The sequence below is a fragment of the Puntigrus tetrazona genome, chromosome 22, assembly GCF_018831695.1.
Source record: "Puntigrus tetrazona isolate hp1 chromosome 22, ASM1883169v1, whole genome shotgun sequence".
In the NCBI taxonomy this organism is placed as follows: Eukaryota; Metazoa; Chordata; class Actinopteri; order Cypriniformes; family Cyprinidae; genus Puntigrus; species Puntigrus tetrazona.
In genome coordinates, this window is record NC_056720.1 from 11,296,132 (window position 1) to 11,310,838 (window position 14,707).

The window sequence follows — 14,707 nt, forward strand, 5'->3', positions numbered from 1 at the left end:
CTTTTGCTCATACAGATAAGAGTAATACATCTGCACTTAAGCGTGCACTTAAAATAACAATTAAAGGCTCAATATTATGATTTATATGGCTTATTAATATAAGTGTGTGATTGGTTGACTAATATCTCAAATTAATAACTAGTAATTGGTCAGAAAAATCTTTATTTCCCCTTTTCTATGGTGTTTCAGGTAGTTGTTCTTGGATTTCATTAGAAATGTCTTAATTTTTCTTTAGATGAACAGAGGTCTTAGTAGCGAATGCTTGAAATAAAATTTTTGGGTGAACTAACCCTTTAAAGTAACCGACAGATAGTACCCACAGATTACACAAATACTTAATACTTAGTGTATGAGCTACAACACTGGTATTGTGGCAAGCACCAGTAGTCAATTAAATTGCTGTAGCTTGCCATGCATATTACTTTAATAGCTTCACATAGTGTATTATCAAGAGACAAAGAAGATGGTGCTGAGATTGACAGAAAGAAGCGTTAATGGTTACTAAACTCGTTTCTTTTATCCTGGGAGCATGTGCCATGCACGAAAAGATTGCGAAGACTGAATGTTAAGCACGATTGTGAACATTTTGCTTTTCCCATTGCGGCCCACCAAAGACCGTCTTCCTAAATCAAGCAGTGATGTTTGTGTGTTCATGTGTGTGCGCTTCCTCATTATCTCTGTTCTGCCGAAGCGAAGCTTTCTGGGATTGCTTTCATTACACTGCCAAATGAAACGGCGGAGAATGATTACTGGTGTGACGGGCGGAGAAGGTGGTTCAGATCAGTCCTCGTCCCTCCAAGTTCGGTACGGAAGGTGGTGAGATAAAACGAGGGCAAATTAAGGGTTGTTTGCAAGCACGATTTGAGCGCTTTTTAATGCAATAACATTTTGAGATGTCTGTCACTATTTAGGTTATGCCTCACTGTTTGCATGTGTGCATATCTGGCAGCACGTAATAATCTATCAGATGCGCTCGCTGAAAAAGACACCTGCGATCAGAGCGGAGCCAGGAATAATTTCACACCCAAACCACACCAATCTCAATCAAGCCCAAAAACTCAGGATCCTAAAGCGGATGGCATTCAGTGCTAGTGGCTTCTGGGTTGGCTACTTGTGCCGATTGTTCCCAGCTGCTCTGACACACATCCAGGCATGTCCACATGTGCGTCTCGAGCGCCTCGTATCACATTGTCCGAGACAGACACATTAATCTCGCTCAGACATTCCACAAACAGGCGCACACTCACTCTTAGTGGCAAAGCCGTTTCGACAGGTGTGTCTGCTAGACTGTAACCAGAGATCGGTCAAAATTTAAACAGCTGAAAGGGGCGGGGGGGATTTCATCTACCGTGTCAATACCTCAAAAGCCCTACGACGTCTTCCTTACAATGAGCGCTGCGCTAATTCCTCTGGTAATTAGGCTCTTACTAGTCATGGAATAATTAGGCCTTACAAAGAGAGGCATTTCTCAGCCGCAAGCTCAGACAAAAGGCGAGCAGTGAAAAGGGGGCCCAGATGTGCACCGAAGAGTGGAAAAAAATAAAATCAACAAGAGCTGCCGTCATTATTGTGTTACCGGCGAGTTATCTGGATTTCATTACGGTGAGGACTGGCTACTTATACCATCTGTTAATTTACTGACATCTGACCTTCGAACTCTCCTCCCGCCCTTGTGGGCAGCTGGGCTAGATAAGCTCTCCAGGATGAGGTCTTTATCTCCTAAAGCCCAGTCATACGCAGCTCGCATACGGTTGCGGCTGAAGGCTTTTGTTATGGATTGAAAAAGACGGGGATCTGGGGGAGGATTGAATGCATCCTCAGCTCTACCTCCGAGGTTAAGGACAGATCATCCCCAGAATTCCAGGTCTAAGGATAGTAATTCAGGTGTTCGTGTGATGTGATTAAGCCAAGAAGAAATGCTACTGCTTCGATATCTTTGGTCTTGAGACCAGATTCTTATCAAATAATCACAGGCCAAACCCTATGCCTAACCTAAAGTTACACCTAAAATCAAAATAGCAATGATTCTTTTGAATTCTAGACATTTAATCCGGTCATACAAGGTATACGCCTTAGGATCTTAACGTAGCAAATTACATTTACTTAACTGCCCACAAATGCATGCATTGTACCTTTAGTTCTAGGCATGGTGTCCAACTATGCTCCGGGAGGGACACCAGCCTACAGAGTTTAGCTCCGCCATCAGTGTTGCCAACTGCTTTTAATTGAAAGTAGCTAAATGTCGCTAGATTACATCATAATTGGCAAATTCACTGATCTACATAAAGATAAATATACAGATCAGTGGGCAGATGAGAACTTCGATAAGGTTTGTCCAAGACTATATTTGTCCCTAAACTTAAAAAAAAAAAAAAAAAACTTTAAAAAAAGGCAAGTAAGTCACTAATCGAGCTACAAATGAATGCTACATATGTTATTTCTAGCAATCTTGAAGTCCATTAGCTTCAGGTGGTTTAATTAGGATTAGAGCAAGAAGGTGGCCTTGTAGGAGCTTATAACTCTTGAGAGCTCACCTTTGTACTTTGCCTACTTCTACTACTATGCACACATATAGGAACACTCCACTTTTTTGGAAATAGGTTCATTCTCCAACTCCCCCAGAGTTAATAAGTTGAGATTTACCGTATTTGAATCCATTCAGGCGCTCTCGGGGTCTGGCAATAGCACCTAACAAAGATCATTGAATCCGATTAGACCAGTAGTATCGCGTTCAAAAATGACCAAAGAGTTTTGATATTTTTCCTAGTTAAAACTTGATTCTTCTATCGTTATATTGTGTAGTATGCAATTTTGTAGGCCGATATGATTAGGAACTATACTCCCATTCAGGCGTAATAATCAAGAATGTTTGCTGCTGTATCATTGCCTCAGCAGGTGCAATTATATCATACAGCACTTGTGGAAAATGATCCCCAGCTTGTAAGACGCACTTCCAGCGCAGGCAAGAGGGTCTGGCTGTTTTCAGGCGCTGCTTGATGTTACTGCGCCTGCTGCGGCCATGATACGGCGGCAAACTTCTTTGATTTTTACCCCAGGAGGAGAGTATAGTTCTTTTATATAGTTTCTCATAGCCTAGAAAAACGCAACCTTTAATGTTCTGCCAATCTTTCTACACAATATAACTACAGAAGAGTCAAGTTTCAAGTAGGAAAAATATCCAAACTTTAAGGGTAAATGCAAAGGTGTACCTTTGTGAGTAGTCCTCTTTTTGCATTATTTCTTACAGTGACAACCATTTACTATTCCACAGTTCTGTTGATTTTATTATTTAGTAAAAAGAACTATAATTTTGGGCACCCTTTCATTGGCACTTGCCATGTCAGATAAGATGACTGGGCTTGTGTCGTGCTACAGCTTGTCAAAGTCTGGCACTGATGCATCTCATCCCTGCTTTTATATCCAGTTTGGATCAGTATTTGGTTTTGAGGCAAGGGTGCTGGATCTTGCTTCACACTAATAAGTGCTAGCAAATGGTACCAATAATTTTGGCCAATTTACATACCCTTGTGTTCTTTTAAACTTGTATGACTTGCTTTTTTGTGATGGGATATTTTAAAGAAAGGAATTGTCTATATTAAAGAAAGGAATTGTTTTGACCCCTGTTGACTTTTAGTATGTGTACCTAAACCGTTCAGAAGATCTCCTTTTGTGTCTTTCAGAACAAAGCAAGCCATACAGGTTTGGAACAAACATTAGGGTGAGTAAATGACACAATTTTTAATGAAAACTTTTCCTTTTTTAACCAGTTGTCTAGCTAATAACTGTTATACACCAATCCCAGTCTCAGGTCTTGGGCTAGTCAGTCTGGTCTCTGACTAATGAGGAGGTCCAATACCAAACCTTGACCAGAAGTGCACCAAGGGCATCATTAAAGTTTCTAGATCTTGTTCCTGACACATTTCCCAGGCAACACACGTACACACAAACACCTTCTACCTCGGTCAACCCTTGAAAGCTTGTTAAATGTGACCCCTGGTCCCAGAATGGGAGAAAATCAATTGAGTGCTCTCACATTGGCACATCCTGAGTCGCTGGTCCAGATGGAGGCATTGTTCACACTGAGTGCTGGGCCAAGCAATGTGCCAGTCTGCTGTATTCAACCACAGAGACTCCCCTCAGCACTGACAAGCACACAGACAAATGAATATTCTCAATAGTGGCCATCCACAATAGCTCAGTGGTCCGTGCTTTGATCCATTGTAGCAAAGAGCCATTCATTATATGAGGTGTAGAGGCATATTGTGTGTGGCAAGTGTGTAATGCCTCACTTTAAAGGATTAATGTCCTCTACGTGGCGTGCGCTTATTTCAAAGACTTTGTAGAAAAAGCCTGTTGTCATTGCGTTGCGAGTTGCTGTGTTTTTGCTCAAGGTTACACATTGCACATCACACTTTAGCCGTCATTGTTTGTTGATGTTGATTCTTCACGGCACTTCAATTGTTTGGTGTGAAATCTCTTGACAAATGACTTTGGCGACACTGAATGTCTTTGAATTTTTAGCTACGGGATGCCAGCCAGCATGATTTTATCTAGGAATCGGCTTAGGCCTTGTAAATGAGTTCGATTTGTTTAACATTCTATTTTTCCCTTAACCTGACTGCAAAGATCACTGAGAGCGCGAGAGAGAGAGAGAGAGAGAGAGCGTCTACAGCTTAGGATGGTAAATTACTTCAAATGTCACACTTGTCAAATGCTATAAAAACCATTCTTCAACAAAATGTCACTTGTTCTTGCGATGTTCTCAACGTGAACAAAAACTTGTTGAACTATTTTTTTTTTTGTTCAAAGAAGCATTAATTCCTACCTTTTTATCTAACAGATTCAGGTATGACTAACCGGTAACTAATTGGTAAAAGTAGTAGAGCTTATTGAACAGCATTTGTGACATAATGTTGATTACCAGGAAAAAATAAATTCCTGCACTTAATTTACTTTAACATGCATATTGTTTTTGTCCTGTGATCATACTACAGAAATCCGTAATATTACTATGTTTATGGATTAACTCAGTTCATTTTGCTATTTTACATCCCAGATAGCGCACGTATATCTGCGACGTATTAACCTGAGCTGAGAACAAACATCTGACAGGCGTCTTTAAGATGTCAGTTTTACCTACATTTTAAACCATAAGCATCTTAAAGACATCTAATAGACGTCTATATGACATCCGATAGGAGACGTCCTACAGATGTTTTGCAGATGAACAAACACTGTAAGAAAAAAGTCTTCATTTTGAACATTAAATAGACGTCTCTGTAATGTACGTATTTTATCAGGGATGCCTTATTGTAACCCAGATATGCTCAAAATTTTATCAATACTGTTGACTTGAACTTAATACATTTGCACATGTATGCACAGCGCTGGTTGGTATTCACTGCAGTACAGTTTAAAGATTGATCATGATCATTTTTTCAGGCAAAACCATTTATTGCGAGGTTACTATGATGCACCTACCAAGCGACTAAATAATAGTGCTCTGATTGCATTCAAAGAACAAATGTGGTTGTGCTTGCCATCGCTATTATTCTGTGAAGTTGATTATTTCAGTGTGATGTCACAGCTCCCTCTAGTGGTTACATGCCAATAAAAGCAGGACAGACGAGGCAGCTTGCTCGTTTTTCTCCCCACTTACATATACTAATCACACTTTGAATTTTATGTCAGTTTTATGTCAGTTAACGAGTACTACTCAGCAGAACGATCAAAATTTCAGCACATTCACAATGCAACAATCTTACTCCTTTTACATTCTGCCATGTAAACCGATCCACAGAATATTAACCATAAACATCCACAGTCTTTAAAAACACTCAAAGTGTATTACAGCTAGCTTGTGTAATAGGTAAGATCGGCAAACTATTCATATTGTTTTTGTCTAGTAATAAACTGGGAAAATGTTAAAGGTCAGTCATGCACACAGAGTGCTACAATAATGTGTATAATACTGTTAAGGTGTTTTCCTTCATGCAAATTAGATTATTTTGATAAAAAAAAAAAAAAAAAAAGATTGCACACCTAGGCTTTTTGAGTGATTACATTCTGTAGTGGCTCTATGTTATGTGCTCACAGCACATGCTCAGTTTCATAAATATTAATACACGTTGAAATAAATTCAGTTTGTGTATCCTTTGGTCAGCGTTTGTTCAATCTCTCTTTGATTGAGTTTGTTGATCTTTGAAATCTCATCATCGATGGATGCCTTTTGTATAAAAGCAAATCCAAATTTGTAATCCCCAAAGAGCTGAAGAACGGTCTGTAATTGCAAGGAGCCGTCGCCAAACATCTTGGGAAATAACAAAATCCTGCTCTTTTGTGCAGACTCCCCTAGTATCTTTATCAAAACTTCCCTAAAGAAGGAAGCGCCCCAGCTTTTACCAGCACCGCAGACAGTAGGTCTCCTGGCCCCGAGGGGTGCGTGACAGCCGGGGGCGACGTGTCCCCATGCTGATGGTGGGAGTTTGACGGGGTGGAAGCTTTACCTCGCATCAGGGAGGACTTAGCCGCAACACTTGCCGCCCCAGCCATGCTTGATTTGCTGTTCTCTGCGGTGGGAATGACTGTTCCTGGAAGTGCCGCCCCTGCTACCGTTGGTATAGAGTCCAGCTGTGTTGGACAGCAACAGCAGCATAACACACGGAAGAAGGCGGCCCGCATCTCACGGCTGGAAAGCGTGTAGATGAGCGGGTTGAGAGCGGAGTTGAGCACGGCCAGAGCGATGAACCAGTCCACCTTATAGAGAACCGGGCACCGCTCCGGACTGCATCCCACATCCAGCAGCAGTAGCAGAAAAAGGGGAGCCCAACAGGCCACAAAAACTCCCAGTACTATCACTACCGTGCGCAGAAGTGCGAGAGAGCGGTCCGATGGCCGGGAACTCACTCTGCGCCCGCTGGACGTAACTAGCAGGTAGATGCGCACGTATAGCACCACGATTGCCGCTAGGAGGGCCGTGAAGACGCTGATGCAGAAGGCTATGTAGCTTTTGTCGTACAGTGGTAGGACAGTGGAGCAAGTGTGGAGTCGGCCCAAACAGTTCCAGCCGAGACTAGGCAAGGAGCTCAGCAGGACCGAAACGGCCCAGCAGGCTCCCAGAAGAGCTAGCAACCTCCCCCTTCCTGTGGTCTCACACGGCCGTAGACGAACCATGGTCATGTGGCGCTCGATCCCAATAGCGAGCAAGCTGAAGGTCGAAGCGCTAAGTGCCACAAACATGCTCCCCTCGCGCAGCAGCCACTGGCCCGTGCTGAGGAAAAAAGTATTGCGGCCGGAGGTGAAGATGTTAACCACGTACGCCACTCCTGCTAACAAGTCTGAAAGTGCCAGGTTGCCGATGAGAAAGTACATGCGGCTGTGGAAGCGCTTGTTGCGCCACAGTGCTAGTAGTACAGTGATGTTTTCCAACACGATCAGAGCGCAGATGCAAATGAGGAAGGCTGTCTTGTATGTAACGGTGCTCTTTGGCCTTCCCCACTTGCCCGAGTGGTTGTAATGTCTAACTATAATGTCATTCATTCCAGATTTAAACACTTCATCCATTTTCCACGAGGTCCCCGCGAGCACTTTTGAACAGCAGATGGCGTCTATGAGCACCTTCCAGTGAGAAAGTTGGGAAAGGACTCCAACACTTCTCACATTATGATTCCTGATAACAAATAGAAACAAAAACAGAACAGAGAAACGATTATTTGAGACGACAGCAGTTGGTAGGAAGTGGAAATCTGGTTTAATATAACTGCAAAATGTTTTTAAATCAGCCTAGAACAGTAATGCTGCTTTAGCTAGTTTATTCTAAGGTAGTTTACGATGGGCTAAGCAACATGAAACCTGCCAGCAGACCAGTTTGGGAGACTGGCAAGCTAGATTTAGATGTTTGTTTTTATAACAAGCGTACAATGGATTGAATCGCACAAATAGTTCTGAATCTGAAGGAGAAGAAAGGTGTAGAAATGTTCAGATAAGGTTTTTGTGCCAATATTGCAATGTACTAGGTCATATAAAATATCATTCAAAAGTATCGCTATTATATATTATCAGTTGCTATTTTGAAATGATCTGAATCTGTGGTTATTTATTACATCACCTTATTTAAACTTCATCACCACAGAAGTCAGCATATGACTTGCAGACACAAGAAAAAATAGGCACAGTACGTTAAGTGTTATGATTTCCACTTGAATTATGAGGAGAGCTTAAGGCTATTGTACAACATTTGGTGTGATGTGTTGTTTTTTTGCTTTGATGTTATCGTAAGTAAGCTATATTAATGAATGGACTCTGACTGCAACGATATAGCCTGAATTAAAGCAAGAAAATACAAAACCATACATGTTAACAGTCATGCCATAGTTTTAAGTCGTTCGGTGACTTGTCTTTAGTATCTACGTCAAATATATAAAAGTAAACAAAAGTTTCACAGTGACTTGTACAGGTAACGTTGTGTAAATGTGAATTAGAATTATAGCTTACTAAAACAGCTTTATAAGAGCGATGAAACAGACTTACCTCAGTTTATCTCAAGCGATGCAGCTATATCTTGGGTTACTTGTTAATAAATAAACCTTCAAAAGTTCAAGTGATGAAAAGCTTCCAACGTAGTCTACTCAAGGATCAGACGGGTTAAATAGTTTATCCTGGAAGCACTTTTCCCAAATCGAAACGGTTTGCATCCGGCTTTTAACAATATCCAATTTTAACAAAGTTTTTGGACCTGGCTGTAAGAGCCGTCATATTATTACTGAAAATAATTCACCTGCGAGTTCTGATCTTAAACTCCAAATTACGCTCCTTTCCTCAACATTCCCTCACGTACTGGGCGGGAACTCAACAACACGTTTTTTTTTACAGGCAGCGAGTGAACGTTCCGTCGTCTGCGTTTGAACGGTTCTGAATTCGAGTTTGTTTGGTAAGGGCGCGCGCGTTAATATTTCGGACAGTGACGATGAAGCGCGCACGTGCTCGAGCATCCTCTGATGTTTGTGTTATTCCGATGTCATTAGACTGGCATCCCACGTAACTGAGGGAAATTACTGGGTTAAGTCACGCAGAATGACCTAACCTCGTACGAGTCGTCGTAATAACGAACCTCTGGCACTTGACTGTACAGAAGTGCTTGACGAGACATGTAAGCACGAGAGGGTGAAAGAGCGGGAAAGCACCAGGTTTAGCCATTGAAATATACATGCAGTATACTGCATTTTGATGGTTTAGCCAGTGTGAATGAAGTTGAAAGTTGTTCTGGACAATATGAACTTCTGTATATGAAAGGGTTACTACACATTGTTATGATTTTCTTTATTAATTCTGGCGTTTTTTTATTCTGACTAACGTGGACTCAAATGTCATGAAAATAATAGATTCTGTATATATTCTCCTCAAGTGACTTTTTTAGCCTATTGTTAGCTTTGCCCGTTTGTGTGTTCCAGTTGATTCGTTCATTAATGCTTACCGTTTCAGTGATTCTCAAGAAATGATTTTATAATACTTTTTAATGATTCTGCATCCTTTTTGAAGTTAATTTTAACTGCACGGAGAAAAAAAAATTACAAATTAGTTTTTGTGTACCACGTCAAAAAGAAAGAATGTCATTCGAGTTTTCACCGTCATGAGGTTGAGTAAATGACGACAGAAATTCACTTCTGGGTGAACTTTTCCTTTCCATCCAAAATAACCCAAAGTACGTGACGGATTGTATTTTTTGCCTGAACACATTTCCCCTGATGGCAAGCCAAGACCCACAACATTTCCACTTACAACATCTCATATCCATTCTTTGATCAAACATTGTTTTTCATGGTAAAATGGGAAATGCCATTTATTCCCTCCCCTTCTGGGGTGACAGGTCATCACTCTCCCAGAGCCCCGACCCACTCAAAACACACATTCAAAACAAATTCTGTCTGGTTTCATATGTGACAAGGTTAGCCTAAAGTTAGACATTGGCTATAATAGCTATGCATTCTGCTCAGTGATTATTAAATATAAAAACATCAAAGCTGCTTCTAGAATGCGAGTGTTTCTTGCACACCCCCTTTCCAAATTTGCTCTCCCTTGCTGTGCATAAACCCGACTTCACATTCTCACAGTATTCCCAGAAGACTGCGTCCAATCTAGCACTCCAGCCTGGGGATGGTGCATGGGCAAAGGAATGTTTGGGGAGGGGGGGGGTGCTGCGTGGACCACTATCACGTTCTCTTGGTTCAGATCTTCCCTCAGTACAATCATATGGAAGATCTCAAGCTGGGTGAAGGAAATGTGGTGGGTACATGAAGATTTACACTTTAAAAATAAAGGTTTCAAAAGGAGTGGGGGGTTTGCAGCGATGGCATACAAGAACCATTTTTGGTTCCTCAAAGAGTGAACAGTTTTTAAAAGAAAATTTCTTTCCTTTAAAGACCTACAGGATTTTTTTGGGCACTATTAAGAACCATTTATGCAAAAGAAAGTTTCCATGAATGTTAGTGTTCTTCACAGAACTATCCATGCTAATAAAAAAGATTTGGTGCAATGGAAAGGTTCTGTGAATGGTAAGAGTTATTAATGGATCTATTAATTCCAATAAAGGATAAAGTTGAAGGTTCTTCAGGGTAGCACAGATGCCAGTTAAGAACTTTTTGTTCAATGGATGTTAAAGGATTTTTATAGTTCCATAGAAGCCAATAAAATGTAGGTCCCATTAATACTGTCAAAGTCAGTTGACCATCAAAGACATTGTTATGGCCGATGTGCCAACTTCCCCATTTTGTTTAACTTGGACTTTGGGAAAAGGAGATGCCGAAAACGCAAAGCCCCTTGAGATTTCTCTTCCGAGTAATCAGAGGGTCATTTTTGAGGTATGTTTTTAATAGCAACATGTGCTAGATTTATTGTGCTGGTGTTTGGTATGCTTATGGGTACTGCTGTGAGTCAAGGCTTCCTGACACTGAACTCAGTGGTGAGTTGGCTGGTTTGGAATGTTAAATTCAGTGGGAACTCAAGGGGTATGTGTTTGTGAGTGTAGGAAAAAGAAAAATCTCTTGGGCCTTCACCTTTCTGCCCTGGCCCATGCCTCCATCCTAACTGCCCTGAGCCCATACACATACGCCTCCCATCTCCCGCGCTCAGACACCAAACATCTGGCTTTTGCTTGAACAGTAATTTACCACATTTTACTAGTTCCCATCAATAAAGTCTTCCTTTTCCATTAGCTGCACATCCACGCTACCTCAGAACACAACAGCCTGTTCTCACATCCACATTCTCATGATCCTTCAGGGATCCAAGAATGTCTTCTAAAAGTCCTATTTGTGTAGCAAACAGTCCTCTCAGACCGATGTCTTCTGACACCGAAGAGTATCTTATCTTGGCTTTTCCCATTGTCTCTTATCAACTGGCGTGTGGGGCATTTATAGTCCAAATGTGTTGCTCTCAAAGTACACTCTTGACATCTGTTGTACAGTTTTTTTCTGGCTAGTAGATTTTCTTTTAAAATCATGACACATTTGTGATAAGACTATTTATGGATGACCAAATTAATTTACTATAAACCAAAGTTATTAAAATGAACATTTTCGTTACTTAAAGATTAACTGAAATAAAATTAAATATTTAAAAAATCTATTTCATCTGTCTGCTAAGGAACATTTCTTATTTACATTTAGCTGAAGTACCAAAAAAGCAAAAAAAAGCTGCAACTAAATAAACTAACCCCTAAACTAAATGCAAATCTAATCTGTTTTAATTGAAATCTTAAAACACCAGTCAGTGCTTTTTTTTATCTTAAGATGCACACCTGTAATGCTTTTTATTCTAAAGCATGTTTATAAAAATGTCCTAATTAATCCTGGTTTAGACTAAGCCCTTTCTATGAAACCGTGCCAAAACTAGTAAATAAATAACACATAGTAAATATAGTGAATAGAAATAGTGAATAGAAAACTAAAATAACAAAAATACACAACAAAATCACTAAACCTAAAATATTAATAAAAAAAGTAGTTTAGATTTCTAACCATCACACTGATAACGATCATATATAGCCTCATATATATATATAATTTTCAAGGGTAACTTTTTCACAACGTGACTGTATTTGGCTTGAGCTTACTCTGTTAAGCACTAAATCAACTTTTGCCCTTTTCTGTTGAAAATAACTTGTGAAAAACTTGGATGGCCGTCATGTAAACAAGCCTAGCACTTTGAATCCGCTTGGTTCTTTCAGGACAGGCTGGGAATGCTTTCCTAATCCAAATGTTTGAGGGTGGGGACTTTTGTGCCTTTTAGTTGTATCCATTTCATGTTAGATGTCGAATGTACAAAGAGGTCATCTATCATATCAAACCGTCCCTGTCCCCACGGACCGGACCGAACCATTTGTTTTCTCTGGAATTCAAGAAATATGCATTTTGGCTCCATACGACCAAACAAAACTTATTCTATGTTTAGCGATGGTGTGCGAGGTCAAACTAAGACTCCCTTAAGGGTGTCATGGAGTGAATCTGAATATATGTTATTTTGTGTCAGAATCAACTCTCTACGACTTCTGGACCAGTATGTCTTCAAACAGCCTGAGAACATCTTAATGAAGAAGGTGCAGTCACCATCCAGCCCTTAACATATTACCACATTCTCAACAGTCTGAGAGCTCTTGACACAGTTTTAAGTAAAAGAGACTTTCCAAGATATTGCTATAATATAACTCCCTCTTTCATTTGATAATGCTCATATTTAAAGCTTGCATAGGACCATGCTAGGATGCATTTATGAATAAGTGAAATTCAGATTATGTGATCTGTGTATAAATAATGAGATATCTATTAATATACAATTTTTACTATATCATAGCCCTAGAGCAGTTGAGCTACAGGACATATTATAATGTCTCACTTTATTTGCATAGTTTTTTCAAGTTATTTAATTGTGTGAGAGCGGTTACATAAGATGAATCTCTATATATTTATTTCTAACACATCCTCTTAATATTTCTGCACCAGACAAATTCCGTGTCACTGTTGTTTAAAGGATGAATAGAGGGACTGACCGTGGTCTTCTACCAGTCAGACTCGACATAAAGAGCGGAGATAGAGATCTGCAGAGGTAGCACGTGCCCTGTTGACCTTCTCACCGCATCCAATGAAGATCAAAACTGACTAACTATTGAACCAACCTTCCCAAAGCTCCATGGCTCCATGACTGTGCCTCACTAACTAAACTGCTAAAAACAACATTTCACGCCGTATTACCCTCAATAACGTCACTAGAAAACAACGCCAGATAGTAAATCCTTATTACCCAAATAAAGCTTCTCTTTCTTGTGTTACTGAAGTTCGGTGCATTTCAGCTTCATAAAAAAGGACATACTATTTTCTAGCAGTGATGATACCGTAATTATAACAGATTTTCCAATCTTGAAATAAACTACTTTACAATTATTAGTCAGATGTCCAATTAGTCATATTACGATCACTATTAGTACTGCTCTCAATGGGTGTAAATGTTTCAGAACTAAATGTTGAGAAAAGCTGTATTCTGTTTAAGTTGAATTGTGGCTCATGGGGAGATCACATGACCAGCTGAAAAGCTTCAGTAACTGCAACCTTCTGATTTTGCGCAATTGACCCATTGCCATGTTTGATTGATTGATTGATTGATCTCAATACAAAATCTGCCATTTTGACCAACAAACAAACCAGACTGGAGATTAGATTAACATCGGTGGACTTGAACTTGATAAGTAGTGTGTATTGATAGTTTCCAGTGGTTGAAAATAAAATACCGTCTGATGTTCATTCGTGTTTATTTTGTGCTATATCTATTAAAGAGCAAGAGATGATTGGTTCAGATGGCACTTGAATGGAGACGCTTGTACTTACTGTTTAAATTTCTTATAAAATAACTAATTTTGAAAGCTGCCACTTTGTTTCATACCTAAAGTGACATAAAGTAGCAACAGTAACTAAGAGGTGCAGGTTTCACGAAGAGGCCAATTTAGCATTTACGCTACTAAATGTTAGTTTAAAGTCCGAACCTAAAGTTGCAGGCATATCTATAAAAGCTGGTTCCAGCCTTGAGGTTCATTCACAGATACCACTGTTTGGCGAATTTTTGCAGGTGACATCTAGTAATTTCAATACGAATCCAAATACGAAGTTTTCAGTTGGTCACACCGATTTGTTACATTGATATTAACAGAAACAGAATGTTTACGGTGACAGAGAAAGGTGCTTGGTTAGAAAGCGACTTCTGTGTGAGCGATAGTTCGGCACTGTCTGTAAAATTTCACCAGTTTCGCCAATGTCACTGCACCTTTTGAATTATTCAGTTATGAGATATGATATATGATAAGATCAAGTTCAAAACAAGTCACAGCTTGCGAAAAACAAACTCGCAATTGCAAGAAAATAAAAGTTCCTTAAGTACCTTTTAGTTCATTTTTTCCCTGTGGTGGACACAGGCTTTCATAACATACATAAAATGTAGAAATGTAGTTTTCAGTTTTTTCAGAATAGGAGATGTGTGCACCTTCCATGCATTTGCATAAATGACGCTGAACATGTGTGAGTGTTTGATAGTGACTAATAATATTAACGATAATGCAGAATGATAACACAAACTTCTGCTCTGGTTTAGATGAACGGGTGCTTGGGTGTTATTCTTTCGGATAAACTTAAAATCTGCTCAATGTGACGTTGATCACAGATATAAA

At 39.9% G+C, this 14,707-nt stretch overlaps 2 protein-coding genes across 4 annotated transcripts in view; both read right to left on the reverse strand.

Annotated features, from left to right (window-relative positions):
- LOC122327734 (CUGBP Elav-like family member 5) overlaps positions 1 to 14,707 on the reverse strand; it is a 1,183,696-nt gene that overhangs the window by 829,005 nt on the left and 339,984 nt on the right. The window lies entirely within an intron of this gene.
- s1pr3a (sphingosine-1-phosphate receptor 3a) lies at positions 5,434 to 9,056 on the reverse strand. Its single transcript, XM_043223301.1, has 2 exons — positions 8,530 to 9,056; positions 5,434 to 7,669 (listed from the first exon to the last, which is right to left on the reverse strand). Exon 2 carries the CDS (start codon positions 7,561 to 7,563, stop codon positions 6,364 to 6,366), a length of 1,200 nt encoding a protein of 399 aa, XP_043079236.1. The 5' UTR covers positions 7,564 to 7,669; positions 8,530 to 9,056; the 3' UTR covers positions 5,434 to 6,363.